Genomic DNA, 22549 nt, shown 5'->3' with positions numbered 1-22549 from the left:
TATCAATTACTCACCAACCAATCAGCTTACCGCTGTCCTGTGATGTCACTCTTGGATTTTTCAAACTGAGCACAATGTTTGCCAGAGTCTCCCCCCCAAGAACCCCAAGTCCTTCGCTCCCAGAGAGTCTCCCCCCCAAGAACCCCAAGTCCTCCGCTCCCACAGTGTCCCCCCCAAGAACCCCGAGTCCTTCGCTCCCAGAGAGTCTCCCCCCCAAGAACCCCGAGTCCTTCGCTCCCAGAGAGTCTCCCCCCCAAGAACCCCGAGTCCTTCGCTCCCAGAGAGTCTCCCCCCCAAGAACCCCGAGTCCTTCGCTCCCAGAGAGTGTCCCCCCCAAGAACCCCGAGTCCTTCGCTCCCAGAGAGTGTCCCCCCCAAAAATCCTGAGTCCTTCGCTCCCACAGAGTGTCCCCCTGAAGAATCCCGAGTCCTGCGCTCCCCCAGAGTGTCCCCCCCAAGAACCCCGAGTCCTGCGCTCCCCCAGAGTGTCCCCCCCAAGAACCCCGAGTCCTTCGCTCCCAGAGAGTGTCCCCCCCCAAGAATCCCGAGTCCTTCGCTCCCAGAGAGTGTCCCCCCCAAGAATCCCGAGTCCTTCACTCCCACAGAGTGTCCCGCTGAAGAATCCCGAGTCCTTCGCTCCCAGAGTCTCCCCCCCAAGAACCCCGAGTCCTTCGCTCCCAGAGCATGTCCTCCCCAAGAACCCCGAGTCCTTCGCTCCCAGAGAGTGTCCCCCCCAAGAACCCCGAGTCCTTCACTCCCAGAGCGTGTCCTCCCCAAGAACCCCGAGTCCTTCGCTCCCAGAGAGTGTCCCCCCCAAGAACCCCGAGTCCTTCGCTCCCAGAGCGTGTCCTCCCCAAGAACCCCGAGTCCTTCGCTCCCAGAGAGTGTCCCCCCCAAGAACCCCGAGTCCTTCGCTCCCAGAGCGTGTCCCCCCCAAGAACCCCGAGTCCTTCGCTCCCAGAGAGTGTCCCCCCCAAGAACCCCGAGTCCTTCGCTCCCAGAGAGTGTCCCCCCCAAGAACCCCGAGTCCTCTGCCCCCACCGAGTGAACCCCCCGAAGGCCTAGAAACACGCACTCCCTTTATTTTCGGCTCCCAGAGAGTGACTCCCCGAGGATCCTGAGCCTCGTACTCCCTTTATCCTCCACTCCGAGAGACTGTCCCCCCGAGCCTCGGGGTCCCTTTATCCTCCACTCCGAGAGACTGTCCCCCCGAGCCTCGTTCTCCCTTTATCCTGTCCCACCGAGCCTCGGGGTCCCTTTATCCTCCACTCCGAGAGACTGTCCCCCCCTCCGAGAGACTGTCCCCCCCGAGCCTCGTGCTCCCTTTATCCTCCACTCTGAGAGACTGTCCCCCCGAGCCTCACGCTCCCTTTATCCTCCACTCCCAGAGACTGTCCCCCCGAGCCTCACGCTCCCTTTATCCTCCACTCCCAGAGACTGTCCCCCCGAGCCTCACGCTCCCTTTATCCTCCACTCCCAGAGACTGTCCCCCCGAGCCTCACGCTCCCTTTATCCTCCACTCCCAGAGACTGTCCCCCCGAGCCTCACGCTCCCTTTATCCTCCACTCCCAGAGACTGTCCCCCCGAGCCTCACGCTCCCTTTATCCTCCACTCCCAGAGACTGTCCCCCCGAGCCTCGTGCTCCCTTTATCCTCCGCTCCTAGAGACTGTCCCCCCGAGCCTCGTGCTCCCTTTATCTTCCGCTCCTAGAGACTGTCCCCTTGAGCCTCGGGGTCCCTTTATCCTCCGCTCCCAGAGACTGTCCCCCCGAGCCTCGTGCTCCCTTTATCTTCCGCTCCTACAGACTGTCCCCTTGAGCCTCGGGGTCCCTTTATCCTCCGCTCCCAGAGACTGTCCCCCTGAGCCTCGCGCTCCCTTTATCTTCCGCTCCCAGAGAGTGTCCCCCCGAACACCCCGAGTCTTCTGCTCCCAGAGGGTGTGTCTCCCCGCACCGCCCTCCCCCCCCCCCGCGAGGGTCCCGAGCCTTGCGCTCCCTTTATCCTCCGCTCCCAGAAACATAGATAGAAACGAGAAGCAGGAGTAGCCTTTTGGCCCTTTGAGCCTGCTCCACCATTTATTTTGATCATGGCTGATCATCAAATTCAATATCCTGATTCCCTTCTCCCCCCAAAACCCTTGATCCCTTTAGCCCCTTGAGCTAAATCTAATTTCTTCTTGAAATTAGACAACGTTTTGGCCTCAACTACATTCTGTGGTGGTGAATTCCACACATTCACCATCCTCTGGGTGAAGAAATTTCTCCTCACCTCAGTTTTGAAAGGTTTACCCCTTATCCTCAAACTATGACCCCTAGTTCTGGACTCCCTCCACCGTTAGGAACATTCTTTCTGAATCTACCCTGTCTAACCCTGTTAGAATTTTATAAGTTTCTATGAGATCCCATCTCACTCCTCTAAACTGCAGTGAATATAATCCTAACCAATTTAGTCTCTCCTCATATGACAGACCTTCAATCCCAGGGATCAACCTGGTGAACCTTCGCTGTACTCCCTCTATAACAAAGACAACCTTCCTCAGGTAAGGATACCAAAACTGCTCACAATACTCCAGGTGTGGCCTCAACAAGCCCTATACAATTGCAGCAAGATGTCCCTATCCATCTACTCAAATTCTCTTGCTATGAAGGCCAACATACCATTTGCTTTCTTTACTGCCCGCTCTACCTGTGCGCTTACTTTCAGCAACTGATGCACGAGGACACTAAGGTCTCACTGAGCATCTACCTCTCTCAACTTACACCCATTCAAGTAATAGTCTGTCATCCTATTATTGCTACCAAAGTGGATAACCTCACTTTTATCCACATTATACTCCATCTGCCATGCAGATGCCCACATACTCAGCCTGTCTAAATCACACTGAAGCATCTCTGCATCCTCCTCACATCTCACTCTCCCACCCAACTTTGTGTCATCTGCAAATTTGGAGGTAATACATTCAGTTCCCTCTTCCAAATGTGAACAGTTGGGGTCCTAGCAGATCCCTGCAGAACCCCACGAGTCATTGGCTGCCAATCAGAAAAAGACCCATTTATGCCAACTCTTTGATTCCGATCTGTTAACCAGCTTTCTATCCATTTCAAGACATTAACTTTACATAGTAGTCTGTTATGTGATACCTTGTGAGACTTCTGAAAGTCTAAATAAACCACATCCACTGGTTCTCCTTAGTCAACTCTACTCGTTGCATCCTCAAAGAATTCCAATAGATTCTTCAAGCATGATTTCCCTTTTGTAAATCTATGCTGACTTTGTCTGATTATACCACTGCCTTCCAAATGCTGAGTTATGAAATCATTGATAATGGATTCTAGCAGCTTCCCCAGAGCCGACATTCGGCTCAGGGTCTATGGTTCCTTGTTTTCTACCTCCCTTTTTGAATAGCAGGGTTACATTAGCTACTCTCCAATCTATAGGAACCAGTTCAGAGTCCAAAGAATTTTGGAAAATAGCCACCAATGGATCTACTATTTCTAGGGCCACTTAAGTACTCTGGGATGAAGATTATCAGTACCTGGAGATTTATCCACCTTTAATCCTATCAGTTTCCCCAAAACCATTTCTCTACTAATGCTGATTTCCTTCAGCTCCTCACTAAAACATGTTTCTCTCAGAACTTCTGGTATATTATTCATGTCTTCCTTTATGAAGACTGAAGCAAAGTATGAATTTAATTCCTCAGCCATTTCTTTATTGCTCGCTATGAATTCTCTCATTTCTGACTGTAAGGGGCCTACATTCATTTTTGTCAATCTTTCTCTCTTTATATACCTATGGAAACTATTACAGTCAGTTTTTATGTTCCTCGCGAGCTTACTGCGAGTGTCCCTCGCAGGTCCGGTGCTCTCCATCCCCCAAAGGTAATATGGGTTAGAACAGCAATTCAGCTGAGTCGGGCAAAGTTTGGCGATGGTGAAAATAGACACTATTAGTGATGGTGCGGATGTAAATTTGGAAACTCATTTCAGGGTCAAATGTGACACGAAGTTTGCAAGCAGTTTGATTCAGTCTCAGACTATTGCCAGTAAGAAGAATGGAGTCAGTAAGGTGGGCAGATGTTTGGAACAGTGACCCAAAACAATGATTTCAGTCTTCCCAATATTTAATTCGAGGGTGAACACTGATAGTCAATCACTGCCTTTTGGCTAAGATCAAGCGTCGGATCAAGCCCAAGATGGGGTGCCTCATCTTGTCAGCTTGGATTTTGCTTGTCTTTTTTTATGGGGACCTTGAATTGGATTCAATTGGAATTTGAATTTGGGTTTTGGAGTAAGCAACGAATGGATTTGGGTTTGCCTGGTCCATTCTGAGCATTGGCTTCATAACTTTAAGGATGGGGTCATATTTTTTAAAGAAAGTAACAGCTTAATATTGATGTGATGTTAATCAATGATAAGCCAGTCTTCCTCATGACCATCATTAATAGCCAATCAGTGTTAATGATTATCAGACATACAGACTTACTGTCTTATATGAATGTCTCTCCCAGACCACCACCATTCGAGCAAACTGTAATAAGATGATAATGATGTTCACTGATGGAGGAGAGGATCGAGCCCAGGACGTCTTTGAGAAACACAATTGGCCCAATAAGACGGTGAGTAGATGTACATCATTAGCAACTTACTTTGCTATCTCATCAAACTGCCAGTGTGTGATAGGGAACATCAGCCTGATCCTAATGTGTGATAGGGAATATCAGACTGATCCTAGTGTGTGATAGGGAATCAGAGTCTGGTCCCAGTGTGAGATAGGGACTATCAGACTAATCCCAATGTGAGATAGGGAGTATCAGACTAATCCCAATGCGAGATAGGGAATATCAATTTGACCCCAGTGTGCGATACGGAATATAAACTGATCCCAGTGTGAGATTGGGAATATCAGACTAATCCTTGTGTGAGATAGGGAATATCAGTCTGATCCCAGTGTGAGATAGGGAATATCAGGCCGATCCCAGTGTGAGATAGGGAATAGCAGATTAATCGCTGTGTGAGATAGGAACAGCAGTAGGAATTTTCAATGATGTATTCCCATCCCAGTTGAGCTAGACCAATTAACACTGGGTAACTGCTAGGATGTTTTGACAAACACATTGTGCTATTTCACACTATCGCCTTGACATTGTATATTCTGGTCTATGATGTATTTAGCCTGGTGACTGTTTTAAATGTGTGCACCCTCTGGGAAGGCTGTACCTCGAAATATAGGGCATGGTGCTGAATTCAGAGTCCCAAATGGAAATGATTCTTGTTGTTTGTCCGTTTCCTCTGTACAGTCCCTCATCTAGGCAATGTTATCTACTGTTTACACTGGGGATTTTGGCAATTCTAAGTTCAAGGCTTTACCTCTGAAAGGTAGAAGCTGCAATTGCATTCACGTGGTAGAGTCAACAGCACTGATCATCATTCTGTAAGTAAAATCATGTTAAAAGGAAATACATGCAATTGTATGGGGCCTGATTTTACCAAAAGTAAAGTTGGGCGTCGGGACTATACCGCAATCTGCACCCGATCCGAGCAGATCGCGGCTTTACCGACACCCGATTCGGGCGTGGGTCCGGCGTGCACCCGAATCGGGCGGCCCGACGATTTAAATGCATTTGCATGCATTTAAATCGACTTAATGAACCATGCACCCAACTCTACCGCCAAATCCCACCTTACCGTCTTCTGGCCCGATCCGCGTCCGCGCTGTTACCGACCTGCAAAATAAAAGTCTGAAGTTGCCGCTGCAGCCTCCAAAGAGCGGGGTCAGAGACTTCAACGGCTCTCTGACCCAGGTCATCCTCTGGTCGGGGCGGGAGGGGGGTTGGAGGAGGAGAGGGGATGTGCCTGTCTGAAGCCGATCCCTCCTGGCACCATCACTGGTACACTACCAGCCACAGATTACTCTTCCCTGAGGTGCGAGAGAGCGGGAGAGATGACTGTGCTGCTCTCTCCGCTGTCTGCTCTTTTTTTCATGCCCGGGCGTGCTGTCAGATTTTTTTCGAACTGTGCATGCGCAGTTCAGAGCTCCGATCGATCCGCCAGCGCACACAGCGCGGATCGGGCCAGAGCTGGCAAAACGCGTATGGGCGTGCTGCAAAGAGGATTCCAGGCACGGATCTATTTGATGCCCAGATCCGGCACTTAGACTCAAAATGGTAAAATTCCCCCCATGGTGTCTTCCGTTATTACCGCATCCCATAGTGCTTCAAAGCCCATGAAATACTCCTGTAGTATTATCAGTGATCTTGGTATAACTTCTCCACCCTGGGGTGGAATCATCCAGTCCCACCAGCAGCTTGAAGCGTGGCAGGTGAGGGAACATAATTTGGCGTGAAGCCAATGATCAGTTTCCCAATGGTGGGATGGAATTTAGCAATTACTTCTCAGGACGTTAAAGGCAGCCCGAGCTTCCCGATGACCAATAGCAGGAAGTGTTTTTGCATGTACTAGCATGTTCACTAAATGGCCACCTCACCAGAATTAAGTTGCCCTCCAAATAAAGTTACATGCCAACAAGAAATTAACATTCATTTTTGCAATTGCACGTATGTGATGTGCACCTGGTGAGATGGACTTGTTCCATGATTAATGTGAGTTACTGTTGCATTGTCCTCTTTGGGGAGTGTCTGTAAATGCCAACCTGTGCATGAGACAGGGTGGTGGCAGTGCAAGTTGCATATAAGATGCCCAAAGAAGGGAGGAAGTGTTAGCTGGGATGGGTGGAGCAGTAGGCAGGCAAAGCTAGAAGTAACAGTGAAGGCTGTCTAGGTACCCTTTAACTCTGGCGCCCAGCCTTTGATGCCCTGAGGTAATGGTGGGTATGGCCACTTCCTGCTCATCGCAAATTTCATTGAGTTTCTTGTAGATGCACAGATAATGAGCTGAATAGGGCAAGATCGTGCAAAGTTAGCTATCTTGCCTGAATCATTGCCGAAAAACAGGCCCTTCAGCCCATCACATTATTATGATGTCTTTTCCACAGGAACCACCCATTCTAATTCCACCCTCCTACACACTCCCCAAACCTCTTGATATCCCACTAAATCTAATCCCAATCTCCGACTCCTCCCCATTACCTTTAATATTCTACCCAGATTTACCCTTCCCTCTGCCTCGTTCCCTACGTCCTTTAATATTCCAAAATACTGTGGATTCTGGAAATCTGCAATAGAACCAGGATATACTCAGCAGGTCTGGCAGCATCTGTGGAGAGAAACAGAGATAACCTTTTTATCAGAACTGGGAAGAGTTAGAAACTTAATAGGTTTTAAACCAGTGAAAGGGGAAAAGTGAGAAAACAACAAAAGGGAAGGCCTGTGATAGCATGAAAAACAAGAGAGATTAACTGACAGAAACTTGGTGGTGCAAGGTCAAAGGGAGTTGTAATGGACAAGTAAAGAAACCAAAGGTGGGTGGAATTTTAAGAGATTTTTTCTAAATCTAAGGTGGGCGTGAAACTGGGACAGTTCCAGATCCATTTTTTTGGGAGCGTTTTCAGGCCCAGTCTTATGTACTCTGTCGCTAGAATTTTGGACAAGTCCGTTTCTTGCTACAGTAGGCAGTTGTCGGGACTTAATGTGCCAGACAGCCTGTAGAGGGAGATATTGCGCATGTGCAGACCTCTGATGCTGCACATGTGCATTGACAGTAGCAGGGGTCTGACAGACAAAGAGAGAGTTGTCAGGCCCCAGGCAGCTTCAACTAGCTCCCTCCTCCCCGCAATCGCGGGGGCCCACGTCCCAAGATGCAGCCCCCACTGCTCCCTCCGCTGCCCCCTCCGCTGCCCAGACTGATCGCATGCAGAGTGGCCGGAGGCCCCCCTTCCCCAAAGACCCCTCCCAATTGGACCCGCCCATCCACAGGTGCCGCCCCCTGGCACTGCCCCCACAGGTGCCATTCCCCATTGGCCCCATCCCCTGGCACTGCCCGGTGGGCATTGCCCAGGTACCAGGCTGTCATTGCCAAGGTGTCAGGGTCGCACTGCCAGTCTGGCCCTGCCCAAGGGCGACTCCCACCTTGCCCTTGGCCTCCCCAGGAGCCTCAATGGCCTCTGGTTCCACCAGCGAGGCCAACACAACTGTTCCCCATTCATGGGGAGCAAGTATTTTCCTCGCCGGAGAGAACCTCTCCCAGCGAGGCCACAAAGGCAAGCGAGCTAGGACGATTGAGCGCCAGACTTGTTAAACAAATGGAAAGCACAATTTTAATCAATTTCAATAGATCAGCCAGCGTCTCGCCCATTTCCGGCGAGAGGCCGACCGCGCCAAAACTCCGGGTGTTGTAAAATCGCGCCAGTCGCGAAATCCGGCGTCATTCGCGCTAGCCACTTTGCACCTGACTTTATGGCATTTTCTCACCACAAAATGGGCATAAAACAGCTGTAAAATTCCACCCGATGTGTCTAGAGGACGTGTGAATGGCTGAATGATGAACAAGAAAAATGAGAGTAAAACCAAAACCTGCAAAGGGAACGCAAACAAAATGAAAGCAGAGGTTATGGTGTGAAATTGTTGAATTCAACAATGTATCGAGAATTGCCTAATCAAAAGTTGAGGTGCTGTTTTTCAAGCTTACAATGAGCTTCATTGGAACACTGCAGGAAGCCGAGTTCAGAGTGGAAGCAAGGTGGTGAATTAAAATGACAGGTAACAGAAGCTTGGGGTGTATTGAATGGATGTGTTTGCAAAGTTGCATTTGGTCTCCTCAGTGTAAAGTAGACTGCATTGTGAGCAGTAAATCCAGAATACTAAATTAAAAGAAGTACATGTATACTGCTGTTTCACATGGAAAGAGTATTTAGGGCCTTGGACAGTGAGAAGGGAGGATGTTAAAGGGCAGGTGTAGAATCTTCTGTGCTTCCATAAAAAGTTACTAATGGAAGGGGAGCGTGTGTTGTGGATGGTTAACAAGTGGACCAGGATGTCAGGGAGCGAACACTGAGTGGGATTTACCACATAACTGGCTATGTATCTTGCAGCGATGGGGTCATCCCTCCATTGGCCAACGGCAGAATCTTCTGGTCCCATTGTCATCAACAGGGTTTCCCGTTAAATGCACCCCTCACCGCCGGGAAACCAGCGGTGGGGTTGCATCATTCGTGGGACCGGAAAATCGGACCGGCATGAACGGCCAGAAGATTCTGATCGGTGCTTCCTGAATACTGAAAGCTATAAGCGGTGGTGTGGTATTTTTGTTGGAATAAAAATGCTCTTGTGACCCTGAGTCCAAATTCAAGGAATCCTGGAATTAAAAGTATAATGATGACCATTGTAATTTGTGATATAAACCCATCTGCTTCATTAATGTCCTTTGAGGAAAGAAACCTGCTGCCCTTACCTGGTCTGGCCTGACACGTGGTTCCAGATCTTAAGTGCCATCTGAAATGGCCTAGGAAGCTTCATGCTCACCAACCTGCCTGCCTCAGATACATCTATCCACGATCGTATCAATAGGAGTGACCACCACACTTTTGTGAGGCGCCACCCAGGAAGCTGTATTTTTGGTGCAAAGATATTCCCTGGACCTGAAGAGATAAATTCAATAGTAGGAAAAGAAACCTTTTACAGCCTTCTGCAAGCCACGGGGAACCATTGCTGGATGAACTCTTCTTTCTTGGTCCAATCGCATATGTTTATTTGCACCCCCCCCCCCCCCCCCCCCCCCGCCGCCCCACCCTCCACATCTCCTGAAGAGGTGGCTTGCAGCAATAATGAATGCCTCTGCCTGCCTGCCCAACACTACACTCTCCAGAGACAGCTATCTAGTGCACAATCCTTCACAGCAATTATACTTAAACTACTCAAATTTTCCTGATTTTCACCAATCTTACTGGGACCTGATGCTTGCTTGTTAGAGTGAGGTACGGTGTCCCAGAACAAAGGATTCCTACAGTGATGCAGAATCACTTGCACACTTCCAATGCCTTAAGTATTAATGACAACTGTTTCACTCCAGACCAGGACTTCTACTGCGTGTGAAAGAGTAGAGGCTTGTGTATTGTTTAGTCAAAGTTTCAAAAACCACTGGCTAACCACCACCGCTCCCACCAAGTTGCTTTCTTCTGTTCAGTGCAAATGTACCAATCATACTAGGATTGGTAAAACAATAATGTGGGTTTTTTATTTGAAGATAAGGCTATATTACATACAATGCTAACTGGGAAGCTATGTAGAACATGACTGATCTGTCAGAATGCTGCTTTGTTTATTTATTGAGAACAAAGGATTATGCGTCACATCCTGTCTCATGGTGGATAATCATATGTTAAGTCTGAGACTACCGGTGGGGTGGGGGGCTTACCTCCAAAGGACGCACACAGTTGCAAGCCACAGGAACAAATAAGGGTTTATGGACAAACTGTTCTCATAGAATCATAGAAACCCTACAGTGCAGAAGGAGGCCATTCGGCCCATCGAGTCTGCACCGACCACAATCCCACCCAGGCCCTACCCCCACATATTTTACCCGCTAATCCCTCTAACCTACACATCCCAGGACTCTAAGGGGCAATTTTTTAACCTGGCCAATCAACCTAACCCGCACATCTTTGGACTGTGGGAGGAAACTGGAGCACCCGGAGGAAACCCACGCAGACACGAGGAGAATGTGCAAACTCCACACAGACAGTGACCCGAGCCGGGAATCGAACCCGGGACCCTGGAGCTGTGAAGCAGCAGTGCTAACCACTGTGCTACCGTGCCGCCCTCTCCTTGCACTCCAGCCCTCAGCTGCCTGTAGGAACAGATTCCTGGGCAGGTCACCCCTCGCCCCGGGTCATCTGATCCATCCTCTTAAAAGGGCTACATAACAAGAATGGATCCCTTAAAGAGACATCACTACACTTCTGACCTTTAGATAGACTTGGGGATCCTTCATGCTAACATAAGTTTGACGAGCATTTTTTTTGCGTGCTTAGGGACCTTTGGACTTTTTTTTAAGGTTTAGCTTAGTTCTCTCCCTGCCTGCACGTGTGGTCGCCTTATTAATGAGCAGCTCTTCCACTTCCTCATGCAAGTGAGTTTTCTATAGTGAGGTTTAGCGGGCCATCATAGCTGATCCCAAACCTGATCTCACTCAACCAGTATCTCTGGATTCCCTGACTTGATCTTACTTCTGCCTCAGCTGAGATCAGCATCCTGTTGCAGGCCGGAGGCAAGCCTTGGGACTTGCTGGGCATGTGTTTGGGTTAACTCATGGGGCCACTGATTGTTTTCAATCTTATCTTTGCCAGCTCTGAGGTAAGTCAGTTGACCACATCAGTAAACCCAGTGGAATTTCTGAAACTCAGTTCATTTTGAGATGTCACAGCTCATGCATTCGTATGTCCTTCTGCTGTTAGTAGTATTGATTTAGTATCAAAGAAAGTTTCTTTGAGGTTAATGAACTGCTTTTCCAAAATAAACAACATGCTGCAGCAAAACATGATAACCATTGCAATTAATCTTTACTTTTTTCATCCTTTTCCTGTCACAATGGTTAGCATGCATTGCTATTAATACTCCTATTGCTCATTAGCCAAGGCAGAATATCTGTATAGTTTCCAACTATCCCAAATCAACAATGGTTAAGATGCTATTTTCACAACTTGCCATGATCCTGCAAGGGAGGATAACTTATTGTCGCTTTTCTTGATTGACTTAACACAAATTGGGGAACAAACCCTATTTACTGCGCTGTCTGCTAACCTCACTCTTTGCACCCCCAGCTATGCCCCCCACAACCATATGTTGTTATTCTACTGAACTACAGTAATGGTTCTTGAAGGTCAGTAATCTTGTAATTGGTTCTTGTTACTCTTTGTAATTGGAGTATCTGCATATGTTAGCCTGTAGTTGTCTTTTTATTACAATCCCTGTGGGGAATTGTAAACCAACATAACCAAATTGACTAAACTACCACAGATGAAGAAATTACCAATATGGTTTCATTTTTTGTAGCTTTTACATAAACACAAATCAGAATTCATATAAATTGAATATCAATTAATCGACAAATTACAGCCGGTACGAACTGTAAATTATATACGGAATAGCAGACACAACAAAGATGATCTAACAAGATTACAAGCATTCATATAACTCCCACATAAACATGTCACTGCCTGCAATTTCTCAATTTTTTCAACTCAACCTCTGGAATGTAGGATCTCTCACTTTTCTTACTCAATGGATTTGGTTGTTGAGTTACCAGTAGCTCCAGTGCATCCAAGTTCCCCAGAGACAAAGAGCACATTCCTACACAATCTCCTTAGCTATGTTCACAACAGTCTTGATGGCACAAATTCCCCAGATACTCCTATATCTTACTCTTTTAATAGAGTATCTTACTCTTGTTAAACGGTCGAGTCGGTCAACCAAAATTAAAGCATGGCTGTCGATGCACAATCCCTGCCCGAACCTTGCCTCCAGCTTTCTGGCCCTTTTCATTGTATTACGTAAGCATTGCTCAGTGTAACTGAGCACGGTAGCACAGTGGTTAGCACTGCTGCTTCACAGCTCCAGGGTCCCGGGTTCGATTCCCGGCTCGGGTCACTGTCTGTGTGGAGTTTGCACATTCTCCTCGTGTCTGCGTGGGTTTACTCCGGGTGCTCCGGTTTCCTCCCACAGTCCAAAGATGTGCGGGTTAGGTTGATTGGCCAGGTTAAAAATTGCCCCTTAGAGTCCTGGGATGTGTAGGTTAGAGGGATTAGCGGGTAAATATGTGGGGGTAGGGCCTGGGTGGGATTGTGGTCGGTGCAGACTCGATGGGCTGAATGGCATCCTTCTGCACTGTAGGGTTTCTATGATGATTTCTATGTAAGTGTGCCTTCTCTGTTTTCCCCTCTGCTGCAACTCTCCGTTGTGTCTGACCACACGGCTTCTGTCATAATTTCTCAGTCATGATGTGGAAATGCCGGCGTTGGACTGGGGTAAACACAGTAAGGAGTCTAACAACACCAGGTTAAAGTCCAACAGGTTTATTTGGTAGCAAACCGAAAGCTTATGGTATTTGCTACCAAATAAACCTGTTGGACTTTAACCTGGTGTTGTTAGACTCCTAGCTTAATTTCTTAGTGTCAGCACTGCTTCCAGGTCAAACGTCAAGTCACATGGAGCAGTATTTCTGATAATCAAAGAATATTACAATTGATCAAACTCTGTAAAGCCTTTTTCAAAGATCTCCTGGACATTTTAAAGAAATTACAAAATTTTCTTACTGTACTGTTTCCAGGTCAAACATTTTCACACTTGGTTACAGTCTTCCTTAATTTAAAAAAAAATTCTTTCATGGGATGTGGATATCACTGATAAGGCCAGTATTTGTTCCACATCCCGAATTGCCCATGAACTTAGTGGCTTCTTAAGCCATTTCAGAGGGAGTTAAGAGTCAACCACATTGCTGTGGGTCTGGAGTCACATGTAGACCAGGCATTTGTGAACCAGATGGATTTTTACAACAATCAAAGATAGTTTCACAATCTCAATTACTGAGACTAGCTTGATATTGCAGATTCATTAACTGAATTCAAATTTCACCAGTTGCCATGGTGGAATGTGGACCTAGGGCCAGAATTCTCCCAAAAACACTGAATTGGCGGGAAAACTGTTCCACATCCCAACTGTTTTGTCAGTTCAGCTTCTCACCTGAATCTCCCCACTCTGTGCACTGCAGAGATCCCAATCATGAATCACATTAAAAACCTGGTGGGGGGGGGGGGGATGGTATTCACACCGGAGTTCGACAGTTCTGGAAATCTGCGCATGCGCAGTGGCCCCAATCTGTCAGACTCTCTTTTTGCTGGCCAGCTCGATCACTGGCCAGCCTGGGACCCCCACAATGCTGCCCCTCCAACCCCCCGCCCCCCCCTCCCCCATGGCCCGATCGCGGCCCCCACAACAATCCCCCAGCCAGCCCTGACACCACCACCACCCACCCCCCCCCCCCCCAACAAACCCGGAGCGCCCCAATGCCCAAACCCCCCCCCCTCAAGAGTCCCTACCCCCCCTCACCTCCTCGGCAGACCAAACTGCGCCCCCCCAACCCCCGGCCCGATCACTGCCCTCCCTCCATCCCAGACCGATCCCAATGCAGAGTGTTAGCGGGACCCCCCACCCCCACCGATTGCCCCTAGGTCCTGCTCACAATAAGCCCCGCCCCCTTGGCACTGCCCGATGGGCAGTGCCAAGGTGCCCCCTGGGTATGGGCACTTTGCCACTTGGGCAGTGCCAGGGTGCCCATGCCCAGGGGGCACCATGCCCCTGCTGCCCAGTCCCCTGGGGGGCCTCAATTGCCCCCCCTTCATTCCAGCGGGGTCTCCCGCTAGTTCCCCGAACATGGGGAGCTAGTCTGAACCCCGCTGGATTGAAGTACTCCTGGCGGGGTGGGAGATTCAATTGGGACCGGTAAGTTCCCGATAATTACATTCAAACTACATTTAAAACATATTAAAAATAGATTCAAATTACTTACCTGCCTTCCCACCGGTTTCCAACATGGTCTGGCCTGCAACTATTCGCCGGCTCTGGGAGATGCGCATGCATTCCCGGCGTATGCACAAATCCCTGAATAAGGCCGGCGACGCACATCTCCCACCCCGACCCGCCAGAAAAGTTGCGGGTCGCAATGGGAGAATCACCAGTCTATGTTCCCAGAGCACTAGCCTAGCCCTCTCGATTACTAGTCAAATGAAACTACATAATGCCATTGTCTCTCCAGTTTATTCCTGTATGTCGTTGACTTGTTGGCCCCTCGGTGTAGTTACTCCATTTAGTTGTAAGCCACTCTCTGTGGTCTCCGGTTCAGTTATACAGCTTTATTCCTCAATGGAAAAACTGAAACATGTAGATGAACAGTTTTACCTAGAAGCTCAAACACATCAGACCCTGAAAGTGTGAGTACAGGCAGATAAAGCCAGAAAAATTGCCAGCTGCATTTTGATGGTCAGACACTATAGGCGGGATTTTACGGACTCTCTCGACCCGAGACTGGAAAATCCTGCCCGAGGTCAATGTTCGCCCCTCGCCCGCTCCGATTCCCATGGCAGACCAGACGGTAGAATTCCGGTGTATCTCTCTTGCCTCAGAGAGGCCATGGGTTCAAGTCCCATTTCAGAAACTTGAGCACGTAATCCATGCTGACACTTCACTGCAGTCCTGAGGAAATGTTGCACTGTTAAGAGGTTTCATATTTTGAATGAGATGCTAAGCTGAGGCCTGCCGTCTCAGATGGAGGTAAACAATCCCAAGGCACTTTTTGAAGAAGAACAGAAGATTCTTCCAGTCATAGAGGCATAAAGTCATAGAGCGCAGAAAAGGCCCTTTGGCCCATCGAGTCTACAACAGCAATAACTATCGCTAAAGGCAAGCTAATCCCATTTTCCTATACTTGTCCCATATCGTTGAATGTTACATATTTCAAGTTACATTTTTCACTCTGAGTGAAAATATGCTTTCTCAAATCCTCTCTGAATCTCCTGCCCCTTACCTTAAAATTATGTTCCCTCAGGATTGATCCCCATGATCAAGGGGAACAGCTGCTTCCATTTCACCCTGTCCATAACCCTCATAATCTTCAACATCTCAGTCATGTCCCCCTCAGCCTTCTCTGCTCTAAAGAAAACAATCCAAGCCTATCTTAGTCTCTCCTTACAGCTGAAATGCTCCAAACCAGGCAACATCCTGTGAACCTCCTCTGTACCCCCTCTAGTGCTATCACAAACTTCCTATAGTGAGGTGACCAGAACTGCACACAGTACTCCAGTTGCAGCCTAACCAACGCTCTGTACAACTCCAACATTACTTGCTTGCTGTTCTACTCTATGCCACGACTGATTAAAGCAAGTGTCCTATATGTCTTCTTAACTAACTTATTCACATGCTGTGCCGACTTCAGGGATTTGTGAATAAATACCCCAAGATCCATCTGTTTCTTTGAGCTTCCCAGTGTCCTGCCATTCATTAAATACTCCCTCGTCTTGTTTCTTCTTCCAAATGCACCACCTCACACTTATTAGGGTTAAATACCATCTGCCACTGCTCTATCCATCTGATCAACCCATCTATATCTTCCTGTAATCTACGACCATCTTCTTCACTATTAACGACCTTACCAATCTTGCTGTTGTCTGCAAACTTGTTTAACATTCTTCCCACATTTTCATTTATCTCATTTATGTATATAACAAAGAATAAAGGCCCCAGTACTGATTCTTGTGGTACACCACTGGACACCAACCTCCAGTTACTCAAACAGCCTTCTACAATTACCCTTTGTGTCTTATTACTAAGCCAGTTTCTGATCCATCTCGCCAAGTTTTCCCTCAATGTCAACATAATGAAGGAGATTGTCATCGACTTCAGGAAGTGTAAAGGAGAACATGCCCCTGTCTACATCAATGGGGACGAAGTAGAAAGGGTCGAGAATTCCAAGTTTTTACGTGTCCAGATCACCAACAACTTGTCCTGGTCCCCCCATGCCAACACTATAGTTAAGAAAGCCCACCAACGCCTCTACTTTTCCAGAAGACTGAGGAAATTTGTCATGTCAGCTACGACTCTCACCAACTTTTACAGATGCACCATAGAAAGCATTCTTTCTGGTTGTATGGCTCCTGCTCCTGTTCTACTCTCCCAATCCATCACGTAAACCAGCCTCCCATCCATTGACTCTGTCTACTCTTCCCGCTGCCTCAGCAAAGCAGCCAGCATAATTAAGGACCCCACGCACCCCGGACATTCTCTCTTGCATCTTCTTCCTTCGGGAAAAAGATACAAAAGTCTGAAGTCACGTACCAACCGACTCAAGAACAGCTTCTTCCCTGCTGCTTGTCAGACTTTTGAATGGACTAACCTTGCATTGAGTTGATCTTTCTATACACCCTAGCTATGACTGTAACACTACATTCTGCAATCTCTCGTTTCCTTCTCTATGAACGGTATGCTTTGTCTATATAGCGCAAGAAATAATACTTTTCACTGTGTGTTAATACATGTGACAATAATAAATCAAATCAAATCAAACGTTTCCCTGAATTCTATGTGCTTTAATCTTCTCAATCAGTCTCCCATGTGGGACCTTGTCAAAAGCTTTGATAAAATCTATATAAGCTACACCAACTGAGCTTCCCTCATCCACATACATGATCACATTTTCAAAAAATTCCAACAAATTTGTTAGACATGTCCTCCCTCTGACAAAGTCATGCTAACTATCCCTAATTAACCCATGCCTTTCCAAGTGGATATTAATCCTCTCCTTCAGAATTTTCTCCGATAACTTCCCTACCACTGTTGTGAGCCTCACCAGTCTGTAATTTCATGGTTCATCTCTACCAACTTGCTTGAAAAGTGGAACAACATTAGCCGTCTTCCAGTTTCTGGCACTTCCCTGTGGCCAGAGGGAAATTAAAAATTTGTGTCAGAGCCCACACAATTTCCTGCCTCGCCTTCCACAGCAGCTTGGGATGCAATTCATCCGGGCCAGGGGATTTATCCATTTTTAAGTCCGTCAGAGCTTCCAATACCTCCGCATTTCCTATGTCAAAGTATGCAAGTTCCTCACAGTCCCTTTTCCTGAATTCCATACCTACGTTCTCCTTTTACCAAGTGAAGACTGAAGAGAAGTATTCATTTAACATCCTTCCAATATCCTGTGGCTTCTCACACAGATTGCCCCCTTTGTCCCTAATGGGCCCTATTCTTTCTCTGGTTAACCTCTTCCCTTTACATTCAAAATACCTTAGGATTCACCCTAATCCTGTTCACAAGTCCTTTTGCATGCTCCCTTTTTCCTCTTCTAATTATTTTCTTAAGTTCCTTCTCGCACTTCCTGTATTCCTTTAGGGCCACAGCTGAATTGCTCCCTTTGGACATGATAAAAGCCTTTTTCTTCTTCCTCTTCCAGTCCTAAATTGTCCTAGACATCCAATGTTCCCTGAACTTATTGTCCCTACATTTCCCCCGAAAGGCTACATGTTGGACCAGTAATCTCCCCAGCTCCTTTTTGAATGCCCCCTACTACTCTGCTGTAGACTTACCCGCAAGAAGCTGTTTCCAGTCAACTTTGGCCAGATCCGGCCTTGTTTTAATAAAATATACCTTCCCCCAATCTAAAGCCGTCTTTTGCAGGCACCTCTCTCTTTGTCCATAACAAATTTGAACCTTACTATATTGTGGTCGCAATCGCTAAAATGCTCCCCCGCTGTCACATTGAACACTTGTCTGGCTTCATTCCCCAGAACCAGATCCAGCACCATGCCACCCCTTGTTGGGCCTTACACATTTTGATACAAAAAGCTCCCCTCGATGCCCTTCAAGAAATCCATCCCCTCTAAACCCTTAACACTATGACTATCCCAATTTATGTTGGAAAGTTGAAATCCCTGATTATTACTCTTACTCTTACACATCACTGTGAATTGTCAACTTATTTGCTCCCCTATTTCCCGCTGACTCTTTGGGGTCCTATAATATACTCCCAGCAATGTGACTGCCCCCTGTTGTATTTCTAAATTCTACCCCCACAGCCTCATTTAAAAATCCTTTCAAGGTATCACCTCTTCTTATAGCAGTAATTGGCTCCTTAATTAACAGTACTGCACCACCTCCCTTTTTCCACACTCCTCTGTCTCGCCTAAAAATCCTATAGCCCGGAATGTTGAGTTGCCAGTCCTGCCCTTCCCTCAACCATGTTTCTGTGATGGTGACAATATCACATTGTCACCATATCAATCTATGCCTTTAACTCATTAGTCCTGCCAATATATATCCCTGAATCAATATTACTGAAACAGGTTTATCTCACTATTGTTTTTTGGGAGCTTGCTGTGCAAAAATTGGCTGCTAAGTTTCTACATTACAGTATCAGTGTGTCTGTGTGACTTACCTCTGAGAATCTATTATTCTTTGATCATTACGCCCTGATATTTACCATTCTTGTGTTTATTTCACTAGTCCTGATCTGTGTTTTAATATATATATTACAGCCTCCTACTCTGAGACACACTTTGGTGCAAAGCATTATTTGGCTTGAACAGACTGCGCTCTTGATAATTTGTAAATAGATAGTGGCTGTGCTGATTACATTGTGGCAATATAGCATGACAATATATGGCTGGGCTGACTACTCACAGTCAGTATAATCTCATACCAGTGAAATACTCCAGAGAGCAAGAGTTCATCTCTAGTTCAATTAGAATATTTGGCTTCCATCTTTCAAGTGAGATTTGCAGCATGTTCTCACCATTATGACCTGATTAGGCAGTTAATCAAAGCAGCAGGTATTGTACACACTGTGACATGTTAGGTGCTAATCATTATCACACTATACAGTGAGGAATGGTAACTGACTGATCTAGCCACTAGGTATGGAAGAAAGAAGAAAACTGGAAGAGAGAAATTTATTGAATTGTTATTATTGAGTCTATTGTACATGACTGCTCCACAGATGCAAAGATGGAACGACTGATTGAATAAAATTGGGGTTGGACGATTGAAGGCAGGAGGAGGACAGAGTGAAGCAAACTAATTTTACTGAAATAGAGATCACAGAATAATTTTATATTGAGAGCCCCAATCTCCCTCTTTCTTTCCATTTTGCATAATTTCCTTTGATCTCTCTTCTTCTCCCTCTCACTTTTTCCTGCTCTCACTATATCCTTTACTCCTGCTCATATCCCATCTGTCGCACTTTTTTGTCCATCTCTCCTCAATCCTGCTGCCCCCCCCTTGCATTGTGTCTCAAACTATCTTGCATCCATTTTCTGTCGCTATCCTACATATTCACTCTCTCTCTCCTACTCCGTCTTACTGTCTCTCCTCACTTTCCCCTCTATTCAACTCCTCCTTTCCGCTCTGGCTGCTTCACTCGTTCTTATTTTTGTGCAATGTTGTATGTTTGCCAATCGAGTGCATGTTCCCTTCTTACTGAATCTTTTACCCCCCTCTAACTCACTAACTCCTAATGACTGTTACTCATTCTCCCCCTTTTGCTCTCATTCACCGCCCCTCTGTGTCATGCCTTTCTCTCTCCTCTTAGCCATATTCTACCTCTCACATTGACTCCCACACACCCTGCCCCCTAACTCACAATGACTTCTTTCCCTGTCTCTCTCTTGTTTGTTCTCTTATATAGCCCTGGATTACAGATTATCATATCAGATCAGACATGATCTCGTAGAATGGCAGGACAGACACGATAGGCTGAATGGCCTACTTCTGTTCCAGTATCTTATAGGAGAAAATCTTTCAGAGCTTTGTGACATCATTTATCAGGAAAATGTTGAAATACATCACTCACAAAGTGGTGACAAGACAATTAGAAACTCATTATCAGATATTTTTATGAAAGAGGAATCTTGCTTGACAAAACTATTAGAGCTTTTTGGGGGTATAACTAGTAGGACAGTTAGAGGGGAATCAGTGGATCTACAGTATTTTTACAAGGGACCACACAATAGGTTGTTGCACAAGCTAAGGGCTTGTGGGGTTAGGTAATACATGAACACAATGAGAAGATTGATTTAACAACAAAAACAGAGTGTAATAGAGAGAGAGGAAGGGCCTGAGTAAGCTCCTTCTGTCTGTGCAGACTCAATGGGCCGAATAGTCTCCTTATGCACTGTATAAGGAGTGTGTTGCTGTTGGTTGGGGATCAGACTAGCTCCTAGAGAACAGGAGCTGAAATTCTTCACGAGGAAGACAGAGTTTGAGGGAAATTGTGATTGAGTGTAATCATCAAAATCTGAACGGCTGAGCCAATTCGTAAGATCTGTTTTAGTTGCATTTAAGGCGCAATTTACAATTTATATTCAATCATAATTTGCCTGTGAATTCTTGTTTGACTCATGTTAATTCTGGGTGTTACGGTATAGGATATATAATATTTAATATTTGCCTTGTTAACGCTTGCATAATAAAAATCTTCTGTTACATAGAAACATAGAAAATAGAATCATATGACTTCATTCTTTTAGCAAATAACCAGGATTTCAAATTGCTTTTTTAAAAATAAAAGTTGCTCGTCTCTACTGACATAGTAACATTATGTTAATAACTAAGAAAACAGTGTTGAGTGTAGGCTATCCAAGTTAGTTTATGATACAAAGCTAGGCAGAAAAGTAGGATGTGGAGGAGATACAAAGGACAAAGCTTTTTCAGCCTGTTGGAGGCAGATTCAGAAACATGTGAGATCCCAGAAATTGACATTGGGTTAGGATTCCGGCTTTGCCTGAGATAAGATTGAAGGAGAGCAGAGAGCTCTTTGGATCTCAAATAAAAGCAAAATACTGTGGATGCTGGAAATCTGAACTAAAAACTGTAGAAGAATTATATGGACTCAAAAAGTTAACTCTGTTTCTTTCTGCACAGATACTGAGTTTATCCAGCATTTTCTGTTTTTATTACCTCTTTGGATCTGTTGGAAAGTAATTAAAAAGTTGTTGAAGTTGTTAAGAAGACAATTATTGTTGTTTTAACCCAAAATCCCGAATTCCTCCATCAGGGAACCTGTTTCCTGACCTGTTGGCAATGCACCAGGATCAATAAAGCAAATGCACAGTGGGTAGAGCTTTTCCATTTAAGGTGACAAGTTCTGAAGGCTTTGATCAGTTATTCTGAAGAGCTCCAGTCATGGCCATTGAGAAACTGATGATTGCCAACTTCGCGGAAGGCACCTCAACTGTCTCACAGTTGCATTTCCCAGTTGTCAGTCTTTCCAATGGCATGGGAGTAGCTTATGCATACAAACATAAGAACATATGAATTAGGAGGAGGCCCTTAGCCTCTCGAGCCGGCTCCACTATTCATTAAGAGCATGGCCGATCTGATTGTAACTTCAACTCCACATTCCCACCTACCCCGATAACATTTCATCTCCTTGCTTGTCAAGAATTCAGGTCTGGATGGACTTCACCCTAAGATCTTGAAAGCAGTGGCTATTGAGATAGTTGATGCATTGGTTTTAATTTTCCAAAATTCCCTCAATTCGAGAAGCTCCATTAGATTTGAATATAGCAAACGTAACTCCTTTATTTAAATAGGTTGGGAGATAGAAAAAGGCAAACTACAAGCCAGTTACCGCAGCATCTATCTTTGGGAAAATGTTAGAAGCTATTGTTAAAGTTGTTATAGCAGGGCACTTAGAAAAATTCAAAGCAATCAGACAGCGTCAACATAGTTTTGTAAAAGGGAAATCATGTTTGATTTGGTTATTGGAATTCTTTGTGCAGTGGGTAAAGGGGAACCGATAGATGTACTATATTTAGAAGGCATTTGATAAGGCGCCACATCAAAGGTTATTGCGGAAAATAAAAGCTCATGGTGAAGAGAGTAACATATTGGCGTGGATTGAAGATTGGCTAGTTAACAAGAAACAGAGTAGGCATAAATGGGCTTTTTTCTGGTTGGCAGGATGTGACAAGTGGTGTGCCACAGGGATCAATCAGTGCTGGGCCCTCAGCAATTTAAAATTTATATAAAAGACTTGGATGAAGGTGCTAAATTTGCTGATGACACATAGATAGGTAGGAAAGTAAATTGTGAAGAGAATGTAAGGCCACAATGGA

The 22549-nt window shown here is 46.1% G+C and overlaps 1 protein-coding gene across 1 annotated transcript in view; it reads left to right on the top strand.

Annotated features, from left to right (window-relative positions):
* The window catches only part of cacna2d2a (calcium channel, voltage-dependent, alpha 2/delta subunit 2a), a 1197503-nt gene that overhangs the window by 975676 nt on the left and 199278 nt on the right, over positions 1-22549 (top strand). The window contains exon 12 of the mRNA XM_078209320.1: positions 4509-4616. Coding sequence (XP_078065446.1) covers positions 4509-4616 — 108 coding nt within the window. The remainder of the gene's footprint in view (positions 1-4508; positions 4617-22549) is intronic.

The sequence above is a fragment of the Mustelus asterias genome, chromosome 3 (assembly GCF_964213995.1).
Source record: "Mustelus asterias chromosome 3, sMusAst1.hap1.1, whole genome shotgun sequence".
NCBI classification, from domain to species: Eukaryota; Metazoa; Chordata; class Chondrichthyes; order Carcharhiniformes; family Triakidae; genus Mustelus; species Mustelus asterias.
Note: the sequence above shows the minus strand (reverse complement) of the source record. Positions and strands in the feature narration are given on the sequence as shown.